At 42.3% G+C, this 22581-nt stretch overlaps 1 protein-coding gene across 2 annotated transcripts in view; it reads left to right on the top strand.

Annotated features, from left to right (window-relative positions):
- The window catches only part of TDP1 (tyrosyl-DNA phosphodiesterase 1), a gene marked incomplete at its 5' end in the record, with an annotated part of 70757 nt that overhangs the window by 10957 nt on the left and 37219 nt on the right, over positions 1–22581 (top strand). For both annotated transcript variants that reach the window (XM_082648004.1, XM_082648003.1), the window contains 8 exons: positions 1934–1968; positions 6838–6930; positions 11984–12151; positions 12600–12678; positions 14747–14929; positions 15547–15595; positions 17806–17872; positions 19382–19489. In XM_082648004.1, the coding sequence (XP_082504130.1) occupies positions 1934–1968; positions 6838–6930; positions 11984–12151; positions 12600–12678; positions 14747–14929; positions 15547–15595; positions 17806–17872; positions 19382–19489 (782 nt within the window). The remainder of the gene's footprint in view (positions 1–1933; positions 1969–6837; positions 6931–11983; positions 12152–12599; positions 12679–14746; positions 14930–15546; positions 15596–17805; positions 17873–19381; positions 19490–22581) is intronic.

The raw sequence follows: 22581 nt of genomic DNA, 5'->3' as shown, positions 1-22581 counted from the left end.
TCCTGCTCACTCTTCTGTGGCCAGTCCACACAAACGTGTGCCAGTCTGTGAGCAGCCCGAACACTGAGTTTACAAGAGTAGTGAACCTGGCCATCTGTCCGTGAGCATCCCCAAGACGGGCTATGTCATTCTCACCTGTGTATTCCAGTTGCCCATCGCTGCCCCCAGCAGACAGGCCCACCTGTGGAGAGTGGACAGGGGGACGCTTTGATTTTAATAGCACTTGCTTCCATTTGTAGAGTGCTTACCCCGTGCAGCTCCTTTTCCTAAGCGTTTTATGTGTACTTCTCTCATTTATTCCTAACAACTCCCTGAATCTCCTAACAGTACCCTCATTTCAAAGAGTAGAAAGATGAGGCATAGAGATTCAAGTATTTTCCGAGGCATAGAGATTCAAGTATTTTCCAAAGTCCTACATAGTTGTGAAGACAGGATTTGTGTCCATACACAGAATTCCTAGCTGGTAAACTATTCTTGACATCTCTATTTATTTTAACTTTTTCATCTTGAGGGCTAACCAAGGTCTTGCTATACCGGATTTTAGATAAAATGTTTTACTTCCCCACCTACCCCCCCCATTTGTGTAAAGATATCATTTTAAAACATGAAAAATGGATTTAATATATTTATTTTCAGCATCTTCTGTGTTATAAATGTAAGAAAACTTTTAATATCATAATGTCTCAATACTGCCACCACTTTCAATGTTTCTTTTAAGTATGCTTTGAAAACTTTGTGTATTTCTGTATAAGCCAAATATCTAATTTTAAAACGTTGCATAGAGTCTCATTTGTTTTTACTAGTTTTCTGGCTTCTAAGGAAATTAGGCTTCTCCCTTCTAATTAGTGTAATTAAAAATGCAATATGTGTTGAATCATTCTGGGTAATGAAAAAGAAGTTTTTTAAAAAATGAACCTCACTGGATGCTATTCTAAAAGCTGTTTTGAATCTACAAACAATAAATGCTGGAGAGGGTGTAGAGGAAAGGGAACCCTCATACACTGTTGGTGGGAATGTAAATTGATACAGCCACTATGGAGAACAGTATGGAGGTTCCTTAAAAAACTAAAAATAGAACTACCATACGACCCAGCAATCCCACTACTGGGCATATACCCTGAGAAAACCATAATTCAAAAAGAGTCATGTACCACAATGTTCATTGCGACTCTATTTACAATAACCAGGACACGGAAGCAACCTAAGTGTCCATCGACAGATGAATGGATAAAGAAGATGTGGCACATATATACAATGGAATATTACTCAGCCCTAAAAAGAAACAAAACTGAGTTATTTGTAGTGAGGTGGATGTACCCAGAGTCTGTTATACAGAGTGAAGTAAGTCAGAAAGAGAAAAACAAATCCATATGCTAACACATATATATGGAATCTAAAAAAAAAAAAGTCATGAAGAACCTAGAGGCAAGATGGGAATAAAGACGCAGACCTACTAGAGAATGGACTTGAGGACACAGGGAGGGGGAAGGGTAAGCTGGGACAAAGTGAAAGAGTGGCATGGACATATATACACTACCAAATGTAAAGTAGATAGCTAGTGGGAAGCAGCCGCATAGCACAGGGAGATCAGCTCAGTGGTTTGTGACCAGCTAGAAGGGTGGGATAGGGAGGGAGGGAGGGAGACACAAGAGGGAAGAGATATGGGGATATATGTATATGTATAACTGATTCACTTTGTTATAAAGCAGAAACTAACACACCACTGTAAAGCAATTATACTCCAATAAAAATGTTAAAAAAAGATTAAAAAATAAAAGCTGCTTTGGCGATCAAGGGCTTGTCCACTAGAGGGCAGTAACAACTTTAAAAACAAAAAAAAGTTGACCTGAATCTTTTCTAATTTAATTTTCAATACATAGGGATATTATTGAGTTTTTAAAAAACAAGTAACTTGACCTCTTTTTTATCCTAGGCAAAGTTGGATATTGCATTTGGAACACACCACACGTAAGCAATTTTTATGAAATGGGGAGGGGAGGATATGAGTTTAATAGATCAGAGGATGCTCTTCAGAAATTGCCCTTAGAGGGACTCACATGTGATGATTTTGCTGGGGGAAAAGCTATCACTTAGGAAGCAGAGGAAAAGGAGTTGTTTCTGAACAGCCTTAAGACCAAGTACCAGGATTCTGGCTCTGGACATGAAAGTCTGAATCTGTGATGTGGTTTCTGCTTTCTCTTGAGGGCGTTCATTATAGCCAACTGAGGGGGATAGATTGTGGTCCGCGGTTACGCATGACTGTACGTGCGGTAGTCACATGCCTATGGATTCCACCACTTTAAAGAGGGTCTTGTGAATTTCATAAGATTCTGAGTTGCATCAAATAGAATATTGTTGGGTCAACTGTGCTGTGATTGAAAGAAAAACTGTTTTACAAGAAATTGTCATCTTGAGAGGCTGGTACCTGTCCCTGCTTCAAGACATCTCAGAAAATTCTCTTAGGATAATTTCTGAGACATTGCAAACAACAGACAGGAGAAACTTTTCTCTTACTTCCTACTTGATACATATCAGCTTGACTCCCGTTTTATTTGAGTCTTACTGTTTAATAGAGCCGTTTTACATAATTGTTCTCTAGCTGAGAAAAGAATAAGACATGGTTGCCTCGATTTCAGTATTTTTGTAAATCATATTTCTTTAGAAATATGTCACACTCAAAAGAGTGACAAAGGGCTTCCCTGGTGGCGCAGTGGTTGAGAGTCCGCCTGCCGATGCAGGGGACACGGGTTCGTGCCCCGGTCGGGGAAGATCCCACATGCCGCGGAGCGGCTGGGCCCATGAGCCATGGCCGCTGAACCTGCGTGTCTGGAGCCTGTGCTCCGCAACGGGAGAGGCCACAGCAGTGAGAGGCCCGCCGTACGTCAAAAAAAAAAAGAGTGATAAAGCCTTATCTTTCTTCTAGACCAGCAGTGGAAACAGGTAGCCTCCTGCTTCAGGCATGTCCCTTTGGGTGTCTGTCCCTAAGGCAACAAGGAATCTCATGGGAGGAAGTGTTTGCCCCGAGTCTTTCAGTGACCACTGTTTTCCTGCTACTACGCCAAAAACGAGGGCATATGTTCATCATTCCCTTTGTAAGCTTAAAGCTATATTTTGCCAGTCTGTCTCCAGAAAGGAACCAGAGCAGAAAGCACTGAGCCACTTTGTGAAAGGACACCTATCAAGCATACATTATCTGGTCTTAGGTGCTCTTGTGTAAATGTTGCTGCGTTTACCAACCACCCCTAATTGGTAACTTTAGTGTAATGGAGGGTTGTTGAGAGTGACCTCAAGCACCTACCTAGCTGGAGTATCAGGCACAGAGCTCACAGAATGCTAATTTCAGCAAAGGATACAAAATAGCACTGAGAAGGCTGAGTCAGAATCTTAGGCTCCTATAGCTGCACCACAGTGGGAGACGCTGATGGGCGGCAGTAGTAGTAGTCAGCTGTCCTGGGAGAGATTCTGCCAGTAAAGCGTCCTTGTCCCCCGCCCTTAGCTGGAACCCTAGCCTAAATACCTTACTGATTCCAGAGTACATTCAGCAAGCCCCGTTTTGTATCCTGGGCATGATTTGCTAGACCTGCAGTGCGGGGTTCCTGTGCAGGGCACATGTTCTGTGCCTGCAGCCAGCGTTTCTTGGGCACTTTCACACTGCACTTAATATGCTAGCGAGTCATAGGAGAGCCTGGGTCAGGGGAGGGACTGAGTGCTGGGCTGGCCCAGATCTGACACAGTGGCATTTGAGGGGGATGGAGCTATCCTCCTTTTTTTTTTTTTTTTAATGCTATTCAAAAAATTACTTGGTCCTTTGTCTTCATTTTATAGACTAGAGGCCCCAAGTAGGTAGGCAGCTTTCCTCCAGCCAGTGTTGGGAGACAGGACTAGAACTGTTTATTTTTGCTTAAGTTCTTAATTTACTTTTGTTGTTTCCTCACTGCTAAAATTAAACCTGTTTCCTTTGGCCCGCGCGCGCACTTTGCAAGCCCATTCTTCCTTCGCCTCCAGCACATGCATTTTGCAGGTTAAACCCAGCAGAGTTCCACATTCAGAGTTGAAAGTGCCTAGGGAAGTACTGATAGACCCTTTCCCCACTCTGTAGTATGTGTGTAGTTTACATTTTGTTAAAATGCCAGTATTTTGTAGGAGATTGAACTCATGCCTTGAAATTACTTTCAGTTGTTCATTTTAAAATATTTTAAGAGTTATTCATTAAATATCTATTATATTCTTGAAGCACAGCTCAAGGGAATGTAAAGTGTTTTAAGATATAGTGGCTTTTGTCCTTCCAGCTTTTAGTCTTTGGGTGAGAGAGGCAAGACAAACACATGAGCTAGGAAAGAAGGAAAGCCTTCCAGCTCCTGGTGACAGGTGTGAACACGTCCCCCGCCTCCCCCAACAGAGTGGAGCTGCCACAGTAACTCTGCAGGAGTCTCCGGGGCCACACTTGCGTCAGCTGGCGGGTGCTGACCACGTACTACTTGCGGCCCCATCCCCCAGGAGCTCATGGTCCTCTTAGAGACAGTGAACGTGCTCCATCCCTGCTTCCAGGATGCTGTGCAGTCCCGGGGCTTATCTCATAGTGCTTTAGAATGCTGAAGCTCTTTGGTGGCCTCCAGAGCCGGAAGCAAAGGCACCTCCCACGGCCCTGAGAATCCACAGGGGGAGGGAAGCGTCAGATCTGGCTGTGCAGCCTGGAGCAGACTGCAGGATGAGTCTCTCTCCTCTTCGGGCTGTAGCAGGGCTCCCCTCCGTGTGACCCACTCCTGCCCCAGTAGCATGAAGTAGCTGCGGCCCTGTCCAGCCCAAGGGAAGCCGTGCACAGCGAGAGGAGGATCCAACACGTGTGATCCAAATAAGCGCTGCTTCCGGTTCACGTGGGGAGCTGGGTAGTCCCCATGAGCTCTCCTAGGCACGGATTCTGCAGTTGTAAAATGGGAAGGATAGCGCCTCCTCTGGATTGGGTGGCATTTAGTGTGCTAGCATTCTGTGTGGCAGTGCCTGGTGCATAAATGCTCCGCGGACATTAGCTTGCCTCCCCCTGTGCAGGGACAGCTTCAAATAGGGGAAATGTCCCTTCTGCCGCCCCCATAGCTTAACAGATAATATGCAGGTCAGTATTCTTCAGGGAAGACCTCATTTCTTCATATGTTTGATCCATTTTTAACTCTGACCTTATTGGGACATGCCATTTTGTCTATGAAAAGATTAATATGACTCCCCTTAGATTAGTTCTCAATGCTATTTGATAGGATTCACTGACATTAGTGCATGATTTTCCTGTTAATTGATAACTTAACTAATGGAAATACTTGTTAAAGTGAAATCATGAATTCGTAACTGGCTTATTCTTAATTACAGTCAGCTACTAATGTGGCAACTGTGTATGTAAATTTGCCCAGATTTCAGGGAGCACATCTCATACATGGAGAGAAGATTGGCTCGACAGCTGTCATTTCTCCAGCTTTGCATTAATTTACCATTTGCCAGCTTGGGTTAAATTCTCGTTCTGGCAAGAGCTAAATCTCATTCTCTGTATAGTCTTTTCTGTACTTTTTAATGCTAATAACCCCATTCGGTTGAGATAGTATTTGGGATGTTGCTTATTTGAGAGAACCAGTGGTTCATTTTTTTCCCACGTGTAAACTGACTTCCATCAGTAAATGTTAAGTAGCATTTTGGCCTCCATAGAAATAAGGTAGAGTTACTGCCTTGAGTGAACCTCTAGTTGGGGGAGAGAGAATTTAGGTTCCTGAAATAATTAGAAAACCGTCGGGAGGCCAAGAACCATCCGAAAGTAGATGGCAAAGTAAAGCAAGGCATGGAAGCAGTAGAGGGAATGTACACCTGGAGTGTTTTACATTTAACAAAACATGTACTGCGTTTCATTCTCACATCAGACCTATGAAGTGAACATGGGGTTGATCCTTTATGCCACAAGTGAGAAGCCGAGGCTCAGGGGACATGGAACGACTCAGAGATATTAAATGACTTATGTAGGGTCCTATGGCTTCTAACTGATAAACACTGGTACTTAGGTCTTCCAGCTTCGGATGGAAAGCTCTTATCTGTCCTGTTCCCTCCCTCTCACTGGAATTAAACTAAGGGAAATAATCTGATGACTGGGGAAGCCCCATGGGAAAGAAGGGAATCTCTAGGGCTGATTTGAGTAAAGGGAGAAGAAAAGGGAAGACTTACCTCAAGCCCAGGTACACGCTGGTGACAAGTCTGGCGTCTATAGAGTATGAAGAAAGATCAGTCTCTTGAAAGGGAAGCATCTTTCAAACTTAAACTGCAACCCACAGTAGGAAATGCGTTTGTCATTTCAGTCTGCTGCAAGTGTCTGATAAGTGCTGAAACCGGAGTTTCACGAACCAACACTTAAATATATGCAATATACTCTTGAGTTTCTAATTTATTCTGTTGCAGTTTTTTTTTAATGCGAGGTAGCCACAGCGTAGCAAGAGGTTGCGACCATACTCTGAAAACACTGGACAAGAAGATTCCTGTTGTCCCTGATAGTAATGGGTGATGCTGAATAGATAATAAGGAGCCAGACTACAGTGTGGGGAGGGGTTTAAAGTGCCAGGGCTAGCCACGCGGACGGGATGGAGCAAAAGTTCATTTACCACCAAATACTCAGCATTTTGGAAGGCGGTTTTCCACTTGTCACTTAAGCAGACTTTGATAACAATGATGTATGGAAGAAAAGAAGACTAAATGTTCAAAGTTGGGATAATGTAATAGAGTTTAAAGAATTCCTTTAGCTATTGCATTTGCAGTAGAAAGGTATTATGAGAGTACTGTTAATGCTTTTTGATCCTTTTTCTGTTTTTAAAGGAAAATGATGCTACTGCTCTACGAAGAGGGCCTCCGGGTTGTCATACACACCTCCAACCTCATCCACGCCGACTGGCACCAGAAAACACAAGGGTTTGTAGGTTCCGTTCATTTCTTGGTAGTCACTGTGTGTGCTGAGAAAGGTCAAAAGCGAGAACATTCGATTTATGCTTTTTCTCCTGTTTTTTAATTGTGAAAAAAACCAGAATTATGGCATAGAAAAGAGACACGTGCAAAAAAAAGTGATAGTATTCTTTTACTACCTCCCCCCAGTTCCTCTCTTGAGGTAGCCGGTGTTAACCGTTTAACACATAATCATAACACATAATCATCCATAACTGCCTTTATTATACCTGTAAACATACATATTTATACACCGTAGTTTTTTTCTAGTTTTTACAAAATGGCATCATACATACACTCTCCAGCCAAGTAGATCCAAGTAGATCCTGCCTCTTTCCTGAGGCAGGAAAGAGGATGAAAAATGAAAGACCTGAACCTATTATTTTTCCATTAAGACCCTCCTGATAACTTTCTTGGTCCTCACTTATTCCTGCATCCACTTGTACTTGCCACTTCCCAACAGGTATCAAAAGAAAACTTGGGGGTTGATTGTACACTAAAAATATCCCCTCACCCCCAGTCAGTTTAGTTTCCCATAAAACAAATCTAAACGGCTGTCTTTTTAGAGCCTGTAACATGGTTGTGAATCTCCAAAAGAATTGAACATGAAGGTTTTTCATGGCTTTATTTTATTTTATTTTTTTAATTACTAACCCTTTGTCCTTGGTGCATATATGCCAGATCTAGGTTTTGATCTCCTAAGAGAAGTTTAGGTTTATTTTTAGGGATTTTAGGGACTCATTCAAATTGTTTCACCCTTTGTTCTCCTTCCCGATAAGGCTTCATTATGACCAGCCTTAATTTCGCTTTCTTTCACTTAAGCTAGTCTGCACGTTTCTGCTTTCCTGTGTTAGAAGGAACTCACCCTTTCAAGATTCGAGTATCTTCCCCTGCATCTTCCTCCTCATTCCCTCGCTCATACCATTGCCCAGCCTGGGCTAGAGCCCTATTCTGGGGCTCTGACTGAGCCCAAGTTAGACCTTCAGTTGAGCTGAGACAGAGAGCCTCCCAGCCCCCATCCTCTGGGCCTGCTGGACCTGAGTGGGCCGGGCAGCATCACAGCTGCCTCTTCCCTCACACAGCCTTTCCCTGAGCCAGGTGTGTGTCGTCCTCTCTTCACTCCCCTTCCCCACCATAGAAGGTGGCTTGATCCCCTGTCCCCACTGCCTGATGGCTTTCCTACAAACATGTTCTAGTTGCCAAGTGTCCCCACTTAAGATATGCTTCTCAGAATGCGTTGTTCTGACGGGTTCAGGGTCTCGGGGATGGACTGTCTCTAAGAGCCTCAGCCGCGGTGCTTTTTTTTTTTAACATCTTTATTGGGGTATAATTGCTTTACAATGGTGTGTTAGTTTCTGCTTTATAACAAAGTGAATCAGTTATACATATGTTCCCATATCTCTTCCCTCTTGCATCTCCCTCCCTGCCACCCTCCCTATCCCACCCCTCTAGGTGGTCACAAACCACTGAGCTGATCTCCCTGTGCTATGCGGCTGCTTCCCACTAGCTATCTATTTTACGTTTGGTAGTGTATATATGTCCATGCCACTCTCTCACTTTGTCACAGCTTACCCTTCCCCCTCCCATATCCTCAAGTACATTCTCTAGTAGGTCTGTATATATTTCCGTCTTACCCCTAGGTTCTTCATGACCTTTTTTTTCCTTAGATTCCATATATATGTGTTAGCATACGATATTTGTTTTTCTCTTTCTGACTTACTTCACTCTGTATGACAGACTCTAGGTCCATCCACCTCACTACAAATAACTCAATTTAGTTTCTTTTTATGGCTGAGTAATATTCCATTGTATATATGTGCCACATCTTCTTTATCCGTATAAGACACTGATGAAAGAAATTAAAGATGATACAAATAGATTGAGAGATATACCATATTCTTGGATTGGAAGAATGAACATTGTGAAAATGACTCTACTACCCAAAGCAATCTACAGATTCAGTGCAATCCCTATCAAACTACCACTGACATTTTTCACAGAACTAGAACAAAAAATTTCACAATTTGTATGGAAACACAAAAGACCCCAAATAGCCAAAGCAATCTTGAGAACAAAAAATGGAACTGGAGGAATCAGGCTCCCTGACTTCAGACTATACTACAAAGCTACAGTAATCAAGATGGTATGGTACTGGCACAAAAACAGAAATATGGATCAATGGAACAGGTTAGAAAGCCCAGAGATAAACCCACGCATATACGGTCACCTTATCTTTGATAAAGGAGGCAAGAATATACAGTGGAGAAAAGACAGCCTCTTCAGTAAGTGGTGCTGGGAAAACTGGACAGGTACATGTAAAAGTATGAAATTAGAACACTCCCTAATACCATACGCAAAAATAAACTCAAAATGGATTAAAGGGCTTCCCTGGTGGCGCAGTGGTTTAGAGTCCACCTGTCGATGCAGGGGACGCGGGTTCGTGCCCCGGTCCGGGAAGATCCCACATGCCACGGAGCGGCTGGGCCCGTGAGCCATGGCCGCAGAGCCTGCGCGTCCGGAGCCTGTGCTCTGCAACGGGAGAGGCCACAACAGTGAGAGGCCTTCGTACTGCAAAGAAAAAAAAGTGGATTAAAGACCTAAATGTAAGGCCGGACACTATCAAACTCTTAGAGGAAAACATAGGCAGAACACTCTATGACATAAATCACAGCAAGATCCTTTTTGACCCACCTCCTAGAGAAATGGAAATAAAAACAAAAATAAACAAATGGGACCTAATGAAACTTCAAAGCTTTTGCACAGCAAAGGAAACCATAAACAAGACCGAAAGACAACCCTCAGAATGGGGGAAAGTATTCGCAGTGCTCTTGATCCACCGAGTTTCCAGTTAACAAGGTCTTTGCTGCCCCAGGAGCTTCTAAGCTGCTAGCTTGCATTCTGGGACTCATGACTCATATGTAGCCCCATCTAAAAAAGGAAGTGATATTAACATAGCTTGTTCTTGAGGGAACAATAATTAACACAGCTAAAGGGATTTATCGAATTGGCTCTCCCGTAACTCAAAGAATCCCACCCACAGCCTCTAGCGCCTCTGGAGCTTGAGTTTATAGGCAGCCAGGCCTGTTTCCTTAGGCATCTCTGGGTTGGCTACTATGGGGAAGGGATTAAGGGTAAATGGCTCTGGTGTTCATTTTTCTCCTTTATTTAAAAAATCTTCACGCGGTTCAAAACTCAAAAGTACCAAGGGTATGAAATCTCCCTCCAACTTTCCTCTGCCGGCCACCCCAGAATAGGAGGTGCTGTTATCTCACGGTTAGTCTAGATTCTACTCTCTGAGACTTTCATGTCGTGGGTTGTAACTTGAAAATATTGGTTTGGCCAAAAGGTTCGTTCGGATTTTTCCATAAGACCTAATGGAAAAACCCAAATGAACTTTTTGGCCAGCCCAATATTTAAAAGTAGTTTTTTTGTGTAATCTCATTTCCTGGTCATCCTGTCATGGCTCTGCTGATTTTTGCCTTCTCCACGTGTGTTCCAGCCATCCTTTTCACCTGCTTCTTGGTCCACCTGTTAATTTCTCAATTTTAAAATTATTTGGCCCAGGGTGATTTCTCTTCTTATTTTGTGAAATGTTAAAAACGCCTCACATCTTGGTATCCTCGTTTAGAAAGTCGTCATCTGTCATGTTCCTCATTCAGAACTCTCGTGAGTGAACCTCTAATCCAGGAGGAGCCCCAATCACCCTGTGGGCTCCGAGTTGCTACTGGGAGGAGAGACCTTAGCCAGCCAGCCCGACATGGTCGCATTACACGCACAGGGTCAGAGGGAGGCCCAGAGGGGTCACCGAGCTTGCCCAGAATGACACAACCAGGTAGACGCAGATCCAGGTCCAGAGCCTGGACTCCCGTCCTGGTCACAAGTATAACCCCACATGTGAGGGGTCACCTCGAGGTGGGAAGGGAAGGTGTGGCTTGCCACTGCTAGAAACGTGTACGGAGTTCACAAGACGCACAGCCGGGATCCTCGTGGGCCTGGATCCTTCCTGCCCTGACAGCCTGCCTCTTACTAGTCTCCTTGGAGGGCCGCTGAGTGAAAGAGGAATTGGGCAGTTTCTCTTTTGGCTTGTTGGGTAGAAGTGTGGAAATAACCCAAGAAGGGGAAAAAGGCAGACACAGCTCGTACTTGCTGAGGCTGCTTTAAGTTAGACCCTGTTCATTACCTCGTGGGCGCCTTGGTGAGGCAGGGCTGTTAACCTGATTTTGCTGTTGAAGAAACAGCACAAGAAGTTTGAAGCCATACTTCTTTGTAATCTACGAGGGACCACTTCACAGAAGGACTGGGTTTCGCTGTGCTTGTTTGCCATTTGTGGGTATGATATAGAAGTTTTGGCAAAGTACACTGAAAGAATTGATGAAAGATGTCTTTAAAGTTTTTTTACTGAATTATTTGAAAGTCTGAGGTTAGTGTTAATGTAACATGACTAAATGTGGTCTATACTCATTCCAGACACCAGATGTGGGATATATATATCCCATATGTTATATATGAAAATGAGTTTGTTTATTGAAAACATTTGCACATACATTTTTTTCTTAGATAACTTTTATTTTCCACTTGGCTAAAGAGCTACATTGACGTAGGCATGGGCAGAACCTTGCTGGGGTTACTGCTGGTGGTGGAGTTGCTATAGCAGTTAGGAGTAGAACACTTAACTGTTGTCATCAAGTCTTTAAAAATGATGTAGAGGTGCGAGGGGGAAGGTACGTGAATGAAGGAGGGAGCATGGAGAGACTGAGTTGGGAGAGGCGGACAGAAGCCAGGTCTTACTGGGTCTTAAATTTACAGTGAGGTTTTCAGAAATAATTCTGAATGTGATGGGAACCATTGGAGTGGTGACATCAGATTTGTTTCATGTTTTATAAGGATGACCTTACCTACCATGCAGAGAGGTAGTGAGAATTCACCTCTTCCTTAGGGTGAGTGCCTAATCAATACAGAGGTACCACTGTGATCAGCTGTGCTTCTGACTGTTAAAGGTTATATATATTTTTTTCCATTCCAGAATGTGGTTGAGCCCCTTGTACCCACGAATAGTCCATGGGACCCACAGATCTGGAGAATCAACCACACACTTTAAAGCTGACCTCATCAGCTACCTGATGGCTTATAACACCTCTCTCCTCAAGGAGTGGATAGATACCATCCAGGAGCACGACCTCTCAGAAACAAAGTACGTGGCGTCTTAGCAACGGGGTGCTTACCTTGAGCGTCATGTGAGGTCTGGGACACGGGGGCCTGGCAGGAGATAGCTGTCCTTCGGGACGTGATGAGAGCAGGCCTGTCCCTGTCTGCACCTCCTGGTCCTCGGGCACAGAAGTGGAGGCTGGGAGATCTTGCCCCTCACCTGAGTGCCATCACCCCACCCCCTCCAATCCCAGCTGGAGAGCTTTCTCTTAAAATTGCTGAGCTCTTTGCCTGGTACCTCACACTCCGTGGGTGTCCCACCATTACTTGATGTGCTCAAAAATGATTTTAAGTGTCAGTCTGAAGAGGCATCTCAAGAAAGTGGGTTGGCTTTTAGAATATTTCTTGCTTAATGTTACTTTTCATGCATATTTTGTGATTTGGGGAGTCCACAAATCACTGTGTTCTATAACTTGTGCTTTATATCTTTTTAGTGTTTACCTTATTGGCTCAACCCCGGGACGCTTTCAAGGAAATCAAAAAGATAATTGGGGACATTTTAGGCTTAGGAAGGTAACAGAATTTTTACTATTTTACCATTTTTTTAAAATGTAATGTATGTTCTGTCCTTTTTCATTTATAATTGGTATATTTTGAAGGCAGCTTCGTAGTATCTCTAGCACAATTCTGGGCAAATAGTAGGCACTTGATAATTGATTGTCTAATTATAGTTTCCAGTAATTACTTGCATTTTAACATTTTTGCCTCATTTATAGGTGTAGAGTTAACAATTCTAAATGGCAAAAGTATATGGAGGATTTTTAGTTTTTTTTTATTTCTTGTAATAAAGATAGAGATTTTTTTATTCATGTAAGTATTATAGCTTTTCATCAGCACATCAAGGATTTTTAACACAAATTCAACAAAGAACAGAAAATAGTGTTGAGTGAAGACTACAGCTGAGCTATGATGTGTTTTGTTTGCTAAACCATTGCCCTGAGAACTAATTATGGCAATGACATTTGCTGCTGGTATGAAAATAAGCCAAGAAAGATCTTTAACAAAATAAAACAACCAGCAAGTTAAAGCTTAACGTTTTCTCCACCTCTCTCTAGAGTCAGTTTATCGACCTTGGTAAATACCTCAAAGGGGCTTTCTTAAAAGCCCCTCTTTTTCCATAAATTATGTTGTGTGAGAATTCCGCCCAGCCAGTGACAACTTTTCACTTTAATTTCCTTTTGTAACTGACACCACAGCTGAAAGTGGGCAAGGTCTTGAAGCCACCATCTTTCTATCTTGACCTGGGGCGGAGAGGGTCCCACATACTGGCTAAGTGCACAACTTTGTGGGCGAATACCCACACCCAGGGCCAAATCCTGACCTGGTTACGAGCCATGTGATCTTACCTTGCTCCTTAACCCCTCTTGACATCCATAAAATGGGCATAATAATAGTACTTCCCTCACAGAATTACGTAAGGATTAAATGAGGAAATGAATGCAAGACATGTGTTGCGTGTTCGGTAAGCACTAGTGTGTACTAGCCTGTGGGCCAGTGTTTCAGAACGGCCAGGTGATCGCACGTACTGTGCAGCATCCCAGTCTTATTGAAAGCTGAGGAGCATCTTGGAGTTTGCGACCACTTTCCACTGTCAGGAACTCGTGGTGCATCATAGCTGCACTCCAGGGAAGATGGGTGATCAGACGTATGTTCCACTGAGGTGTAAAGAGAAGCCCAGGGACTTGGCTAGGGTCGTGTACCTGATCAAGGACCGAGCCCAGAATAGCCCCAAATAGAAGCTGAGTCTTGTTGGCTCAGTCCTGTTTCCTTTGCCATGCTGCACTCAGGGTGGAAGTTGAGAACTATTTGGGCTCTTTGGGGAAGTGTGTTTATAAATATTAATGGAAAATAATACATATAAACTAAACAATACATCCGTCAGAATATGAGCTCCACTGGGGCAGGAACTGCGGCTTTTTTTTGTTGTAGCCATCTCCAGCCTCTAGGAAAGACCCTCAGTATGTGTTTAAATGGATAAAATTTCCCAGTATTTTCTGAATTGTTTCTGCAGCTTTGCATAAATATCAGACAAAGCAGGAAATGCAGGTCAGTCTTCTGCAGTGCTTATGGTAGTATGTATCTATATGTAAATATATTCCCTTTTATTTCCAGAGCATCACAGCTGCCTAGGCCCCAAGGGTTAAACCTCTTTCAAATGATACGAGTCAAAATATACAATAGCTTGACTTCCTAGTATTGTTTAGGTATGTTAAACCATCGCAACTTCAAGGCAAAAATCTAATTTCCTATGCCAGGTTGGTGCTTTATCTGACATTGCTACTAAAATGGGTCTTCTTTTTATTTTTTTTAATCTGTTTTTGCTTTTAGTACAAATCAAAGAATTTTGGAAGAAGATACTTGTGTCCACTTACTCAATTAAAATAAAATATCTTCAGTGTTTAAAAATATTTCCCAAAGAAGGAAAAAAAACTACACATGGGTATGAACTTGGTTCCTAATATTTTCAGCCTTTCCTTGTGAACGAGGCATTCCAAGGGCAGAAAACCATGTTCTGAGTTGTCACAGCATTTCTGTTCACGTGTTTGGAGTAACGGTAGCATTCGTTTTTATTCTCTCACAGATTCTGAAAGAGCACACCTCGTCCACACCTAAAGCGGAGTCCTGGCCTGTAGTAGGTCAGTTCTCAAGCGTTGGCTCCATGGGGGCCGATGAATCAAAATGGTTGTGTTCTGAGTTTAAAGAGAGCTTGGTGACACTGGGCAAAGAAAGCAGGGCCCTAGGAAGGGCTGTTCCTCTTCATCTGGTGAGTGTCCCCCTCCTCGAGGTCACTGTTCTTATTCTCTAGTCCAGGGGAAGAATCAAATCAGTCCTCGTTGTCATAGAGAGATGTTTCATTCCGTGGGTTGGGGATGGAAGCAGCAGGCCCTCAGCATAGTCATTTGTAATCAAGTGGCCCTAATATCATTTGGTGCTGGGAGCTTGCTGGTTTGCTCAGAGCTCCATCTCAGCCACAGACTAGCCTGCGAATTCTCCATTCCTTCCTTGAGGTCGTCAAGCCAAGGGAAAAAATACTTGATAAAACATTGCCAGCAGAATTACAAGCATTATTAGTTTAGAGACCTTTGAATTAATAATTTTGCATTCAATTCAGTGTTAATTTGTCATTTCAGAGGGAAAAAAAATACTCAAATGGAAATGTAATTTTCTTTCATTGACTATAAATGCTTTCTGTAGTTTAATTACTAGAAGTTTAATTTTTTTCAGTGAGATGGGAACTTGTTTAAAATTTAAAGCACGTTTTCTAAGTCTTTAGGTATTTCTAATTGAGATTTTCATTTTCTTAAAAACGAATCTTCATTCCTTTTAACAAATAGTTCTTCCATGTGGTAAATTCCAAGTGTTTTTTTTTTTTTTTTTTAGATCTATCCTTCAGTGGAAAACGTGCGGACCAGCTTAGAAGGATATCCAGGTAATTGTTGGGGAAACTGTCCCGATTGTATTTTGTGTTTGTGTATATTTCATAAATGCCCTGGTAAACATTTTCTTTTTTAATTTTATTGGGATATAGCTGATTTACAATGTTGTGTTAGTTTCAGGTGTACAGCAAAGTGATTCAGTTATACATGGCCCTGGTAAACTTTTTAAAACAAGTAATAAAAATGCCTTCCTCCTTGAGACCAGAAAAGTGTTGGTTAGAAATTTAGAGATTATTCTCTCTTAACTAGATAAGGATCATGACAGTAGGTAATATTGAGCAGTGCTGTGTTCCAAAGATGATGCCATGCAGTTGGGCAATTTGTGTGTTATTTAATCCTCACAATAATGCTCTGAGTGATTGATATTTTTACCAATAAGATTGTTCTCACTTCTGCCACCAGCATATTGGTTGTCCAGACAAGACGTCCGGATAAAACCAGCTTCCCCTACAGCTGTGTGTCATACCTTTCTCTGATCTCTCTCTCCCCACATCCCCCCCTGCCTGAAGTACTGTGTGGTTCTTCCAGATTTGAATTCCAGTTACAGATAATATTGAAGGTCCGGAACTTATGCTTAATACTGAGATGAAACCTTTGGTATAACCCAGTTGATACATCTTGTCTTGCAAGAGCTTCATCTGTAAATCCTAGGACTGTTTTGTAGACATCTTTCAGTCTTGTCCTCTATTTCCCTTATGTCAGTGCTGGGCACTAAACTTATTTAGAATTCAGCAGCCCCCCCCAGATAGTGCATTCAGGAGGTATTAACCAGAAACCCAAACAGGGTAATGCCTTGGGAAAAGGGGAAGTCTGATTGGCATTTGCTTATGGCTGGAAGCAGAGTGCTCTGAATTAGACCAGCTTAGTCCATTCATTGCTTATCAAACTACATGTGACCCTGCCAGGAAAATCTCAGTAGAGTTTGGAGTGTATTAGCCCATTTGTTGCCTTTTTTTTTTTTTTTTTTTTTGCGGTACGCGGGCCTCTCACTGTTGTGGCCTCTCCCGTTGCGGAGCACAGGCTCCGGACGCGCAGGCTCAGCGGCCATGGCTCACAGGCCCAGCCGCTCTGCAGCATGTGGGATCTTCCCGGACCGGGGCACGAACCCGTGTGCCCTGCATCGGCAGGTGGACTCTCAACCACTGCGCCACCAGGGAAGCCCCATTTGTTGCTTTTTAATGGCAAGCTAAAATTACTTCACTGAGACTCAGGGACATGGTGATTTTCTGGTTGGTTTGGCTGCTTTTTTTTTTTTTTCTCCTCCTTTCTGTACTTCTAATAGGCTAGATCCATGCAAAGCATGTTTTTCAGTAGGGAAGAACTTGGTAGTTTCAACAAAGCTATTGGGTAACTGGTCCTTGAAACCTCAGCTATGTTCTTAGTTAATTTGTAGTGGGAGATACAACATGCCTTATTCGATATGTCAGGAATTTAAAGCCCTCTTTGGATATAGATTACTATGGAGAAGTTCTAACGTGTTTGGAAAGTCACTAATGAATCTACAGGGAACTTTCTTCCTTTCAAAGAGGAACAAAAATGGCTTCTAATTGTGTTTTCACTTGGAACTGTATCTTCGTTCTCTTTGTAGGACTATGGCTTTTAGAATTCCTTTTTAAAAATGTACCTGTTTACTGAACATTTTAATTTAGTGATCCTTTTATTTCATTTGTAAGAATCTGTGTAGCTAGGACAAAGTCTATTTGGAGATATCAGTGTAGAAGGTGAAGGAGGCAGGAGAACCAAGTTTTTATCCTAGTGTGCCTTCCCCCGAGTGTCCTGGTCTTGGGCAAAAAACAGGTGCACCAAACCTCATCTTGCAAAATGTGGCTAAGGGTGTCTCACCTGCATGAGGACAGCAGGATGGGCAGAGATTCATTCTCTGGTCTTTCCTAACATTTCAGATCTGTGCTGTTATAGATGTTAAATTTCCACCACCACTACCACCCCAGTGATTAAATACCTTTTCTATTCAGATAGTAAACATTTACTATTTGACATGCATATCTAAGAAAGGAAACCCCATTGAGAGCAAACCCAAAGCAGGTTTGTTTAGCCATTTTCTTTCAAAGAACTATTCCATAAGATGAAGTAAGTAGTGGTTTTCTTTTACCTTCCAACTGTTTGCTGTAGATTTTCTTCTTAACAAAGGATCCTCAAATTATAGTCAGTAATTTTCATTTTTTTATTTTTCTTATTTTAAAAGCCGGGGGCTCTCTTCCCTATAGCATCCAGACGGCGGAGAAACAGAATTGGCTCCATTCCTATTTTCAGTAAGTAATAGGTTTAGAATGCTGCCTTTGCTTCTTTAGGGTAAAATAAGAATGTTATTTGTCAGTATGATTTTTTTTTTAAAAAAAGGACCTTATATAATATGGCTATATTTTTTATCTGCATATGTTAGTGATAGAAATCATTTAAAACAAGGTTCTGAACATTTCTTGGAAATGTTTTTTAATACCAAAGAGTCAAATATTGGCATACAGAGAAAAAGGTAAATAAAAGAACATGTTGGGAAGTTTCGAATTTACATAAGAAGCATTTTCGTCCATATTTCCAAAATATGTCATCCTTACGTCTACACATTCATACGCTGTGAAACCACAGGCTTACCGAGGGAAGAATCCACGCCACTCTCTCCAGGGCACGGGGTGCCTTTGGCTTGTTGTAACAGTCAGCAAGTGGCCGAGTGTTCAGGTGAGCGGGGTGTCCTGAGTCCTCTTCTGGCTGCAGTGGCTGCACATCCTGCGTGTTCTAGGCCAGTTCTAGTTTCATACTTGCTTCAACAAGCATTCATTATGCTGGACGCCAGAAACGAGGACAGATTACATTTCTCTAGCTTTCAGTCTGGGAGTTCCCTGGCGGTCCAGTGGTTAGGACTCCACGCTTTCACTGCCAAGGGCCCGGATTCAGTCCCTGGTCGGGGAACTAAGATCCCACGTGCAGTGCAGCAAGGCCAAAAAAAAAAAAAAAAAGCTTTCAGTCTAATTCAGTACGCCATTCATCCTGGAGCCTTTCTTTAATGTTTTCTTTGGAGATGTTTGGTTTTGCAGAGGACATTTTTAAAAATTGAACTCCTTTCAGTATTGTCCTCATACAATCTAATAACGAATCTACCTAATCCTGATTTTACTCTTGCAGACAATCTGTTTTCTTGAGGGACCATCCTCTTATATTCATAAGTAAGGATTGTTGCCTCATAATATAGGTCATTTTTTTTCCCATGGAACTGTAGTCCTAAAAATGTTGGAAACTTAGAAACCAAACTCAGATATATGAATATCAGCATTTGACTGGAATATTTCTGAATTGTCCCCCTGCCTTTCAGCATTCCATTTTGATATTCATACTGTTTGTATTTTTCCCATTTTGTATTTTATTCTTTCAATAAGCATTTGGTGAGCCTCTTGTACTCAGTAACATGCTCCGGGAGCACAGTTCCTGCTTTCAAGGAGACCAGATGTGCATACATGCGGTTAAAAGCACAATAGAAATAATATGTATGTGTATTCATAACAAGATGGGAAGGCCATACGAAAGGTTACAGTGCTTTTTGTAGGTGGTGGTAAATTTTTCTTCTGCGTACCTACATTCTAAAATGAACATGTGTTATGCTGTTAGCTGAGTACAGTTTAAGGAGATATCACAGGTCATATCACAGAGAACAATGTACTCACTGTTTTTTAGATGATAGGAGTTTGCTTTTGAGACAGTTTCCTCATACTAGGACTATGACCAATTTATATTTTCTAATTAGTGATGTGTGTCTTTCCCGTCACTAGCAAATGGTCAGCTGACACGTCAGGCCGCAGCAATGCCATGCCACATATTAAGACATATATGAGACCCTCTCCAGACTTCAGTCAACTTGCGTGGTTCCTTGTCACAAGGTACGTAGTTCTTACATTCCTGATGGGAGGAGTTGTTACAAGTGTATTTGTAACTCCTGCTAAGAGTACTGAATAGGGTTCCAAAAAGTGACTTTGTGGATTGTTGTTAGTTTTCTTTGTGTATGTGTGTGTCTTATATGAGCCTTATTTAAAGTAGGCCCTTGACATGAATCCCTTGGTAGAGGGATCATTGCCTGATTTTACTTATAAGTGTAGATGTTTACACGGTTTGCATAAAGTTTGTGTTTACTTCTGTATTTAATACTCCAGAAATAGGAATTAAGCAAATTGACATTTGGAGTAAATACAGAAGAAGAATAACTTGGTGAAATTAATATTCCTTAATTATTTTCTTCTTAGATAAGTGAAACTTGAGCAATCAAATCTCTTTGTGTTTTTTTTAAACATCTTTATTAAGATATAATTAACATACTATAAAGTTTACCAATTTGAAGTCTACAATTTAATGATTTAGTATATTCACAGAATTATGAAACCATCACAGTAATCCAATTTTAGATTATTTTTGTCACCCCCTATAAGAAAGTCCCTACCTATTAGCATTTTTGTGTCTGTTTTTATAACAAGCTATAAAATAGAGCTGGACTAGAACTTTAGTTCCTGGCTTCTAATCTACAGAGACCGTTAGGCATCTCTTAATTTAATAACACAGTTGATGCCAATAGCAACTAATTAAGGTATCACAGAGTAGAATTATTTCTTTAATGATGAACAAACTTTTAAACAGAAGTTTAAAAGCTTTCATGAACACACTTTTCAACCAAAGAACCACTTAGAAGCAACCAAGTTACTTTCCTAGTTTATGGAAATTAGTGACTAACCTTTGCCCCTGGCTCCGGATACGGGTCCGAGACTAAACAGTGTTAGTGGTGGAGGTTAGATGTGAGAGAGGGCTTCCCAGGCGTTTCTGAGGAGCCATAGCACAATGGGAAAGCACACTCCTGAGTCCTGAAGATCGGACTCTTCTGTTATTTACTAGCTCCGTGAACTTGGGAAATTTATTTAACCTGAGGCTCTTTCCTGTTGTATAAAATGGGAAAGGTGATGGCTGCCTTTGGGGGTTATTGTGAGAGTTAAATGACAGAGTCCAGTGCTGGAGACATATCAGCCCATGACATGAGAGCTGTCGTTACACTTGTTCAAGCTCTGCCCTCAAGGCTGTGAAGGATGGCCAGGGGAATTAGTGCCCTTCTCTTTGCTGTGTGCCTATAAAAAGAGAAACTTCTGCCTGTAAAGAGTAGGTTACCTGAGTATGAGACCTGAACTGTAGATCCCCTGGGTGGAGAAGTCATTGCCTGAGACAGATAGGAAATGCCAGGGAGAGCAGAGGCATGGAGGCCGTGTGGCCCCTCTGTGGGCGAGGAGTTTGGGCCTTGGTGAGTGGGAGATTGTTACTTCCTCCCCCAAGTGTATTTTAAATAAAACACACTTGAGAAAGCTAGATTATTACCAGTATTCCTGAATTCAAGTGATGAGAAATTAAGTTATAATACTACCCAGTCTTCTGTGAAGTTAACCAACAAAAACATGAATTGGGGCCTAACGTGGATCCTTGAACAGCCTCCCAAGTGACCTGGATACTCAGAGACCACATTTCAGTGTCAGCTCACCTATGTGCTCAGTAACTGTCTGTTAAACCAGCTTACTAAGTTGCAAGGAGAAAAACCTGGCTTTTAATACTGGTTCTGTCACATCGTGATGCTGTGTGTGACCTTTGCTTCCTTGTATATGCTGATGAGTCAGTAGGACTCAATGAAATTATCTACTTGCTTCTGATTCTACAACGCTACCGTCGGAAGCATTGCGGAGTGGTAGGCCATCATACATCCCAAGGGCTACTTTATTACAAAGCTTGTTGTTTTGCTCTGTGTTGAGTACCTGAAATGATGTGACATTTCCCTCAATCAGATCTGACAGATTCTCTACCCATTATATTATGTTCTTATACTCATCAAGGCTCTTACTGAAATCGTACCACTTTGCAGCAGTGTTGAATTGAATCTGAAGGCTATTCTTCCAACTTTGGTTAAAATCCTCTTAACTATTAGCAGAATGTTTTTTCTCAAAATAGGGTGAGAGGGTCAGAGCAATATAAAGAAACATATCAGTCATTGGGGAAAAGTGGTCTCGTCTAGCATCATGGGTTTTTTTGGCTGAGAAAACAGGTGCCCCAAGAAATTAAGCATTGAAAAGCGTGCAGCTCACCTTTTATCCACAGAGTGATCAGAAGTGATCTCTTTTACTCCCCTCCTGCCATTAGGTAGACTTTTCCTCCAAGATGTTAGTGTCGAAGTCTTCTATGTAAGAGTGCTTGCTGTGGGTCTTTGAGGGTTACTAGAGATGGAAATCCTGGTGCCGGGGACCCAGGGATAAAGGAGAGGAGAGGCTGTTTGGAGGGCTGGCCTGTAGGATAGAAATGGAAACGTTGGGTCCTGGGAAGGGAGGGAGGATTCCTCTCACGCTGCCGTGTTAGTCAGGGTTCTCCAGAGAAACGGAACCAGTAGATGAGATACACAGAGAGGTATTTTTATTTTAAGGAATTGACTCGCGATTGTGGGAGCTTCAAAGTCCGGAATCCATAGGGCCAGCCCGCAGCCTGGAGTCTCAAGTCTCCGGTCCTGTGTTGCAGTCTTGAGCCTCTCTTTACTTTCCCTGGAAAAGACAATTTGGGGATTGTTTTTCCTCAAAGTGGAGTGAAAAGGATAGATGTGCTTCACAGAAGTTGCATGAGATTTACTGATTATGATTTAAGGGCACTAAGGGAGGTTGAGATTAAGTTAACCCCGTGAGTAATCCTTTTCTACGGGCTGAGTTTCATAGTTTAACGACAGTGTGTGCTCAGCCCTGGGAGCACGACTGGGAAAAAGAGTGAGGCGTGCTCCTGCCGTGCAGGGGCTGCCGGGAGAGACGATGCTGGCCCCTCGTCGTTCCGCTGTGTAAGGACCAGTGTTGGAAACATTTTCTGGCGGGAGCAGGGTCTGGTTGTGTGAGAGACCACCAGCTAAAGATAAGAAAGTGGTATTTCATGTAGGTCTCAAGGTAGGCCTGGACGTAAACCAGGTGGATTGGGA

The sequence above is a fragment of the Grampus griseus genome, assembly GCF_964374135.1.
Source record: "Grampus griseus genome assembly, chromosome: 2".
Taxonomy (NCBI): Eukaryota; Metazoa; Chordata; class Mammalia; order Artiodactyla; family Delphinidae; genus Grampus; species Grampus griseus.
This window is presented reverse-complemented; position numbering and strand designations above follow the sequence as displayed.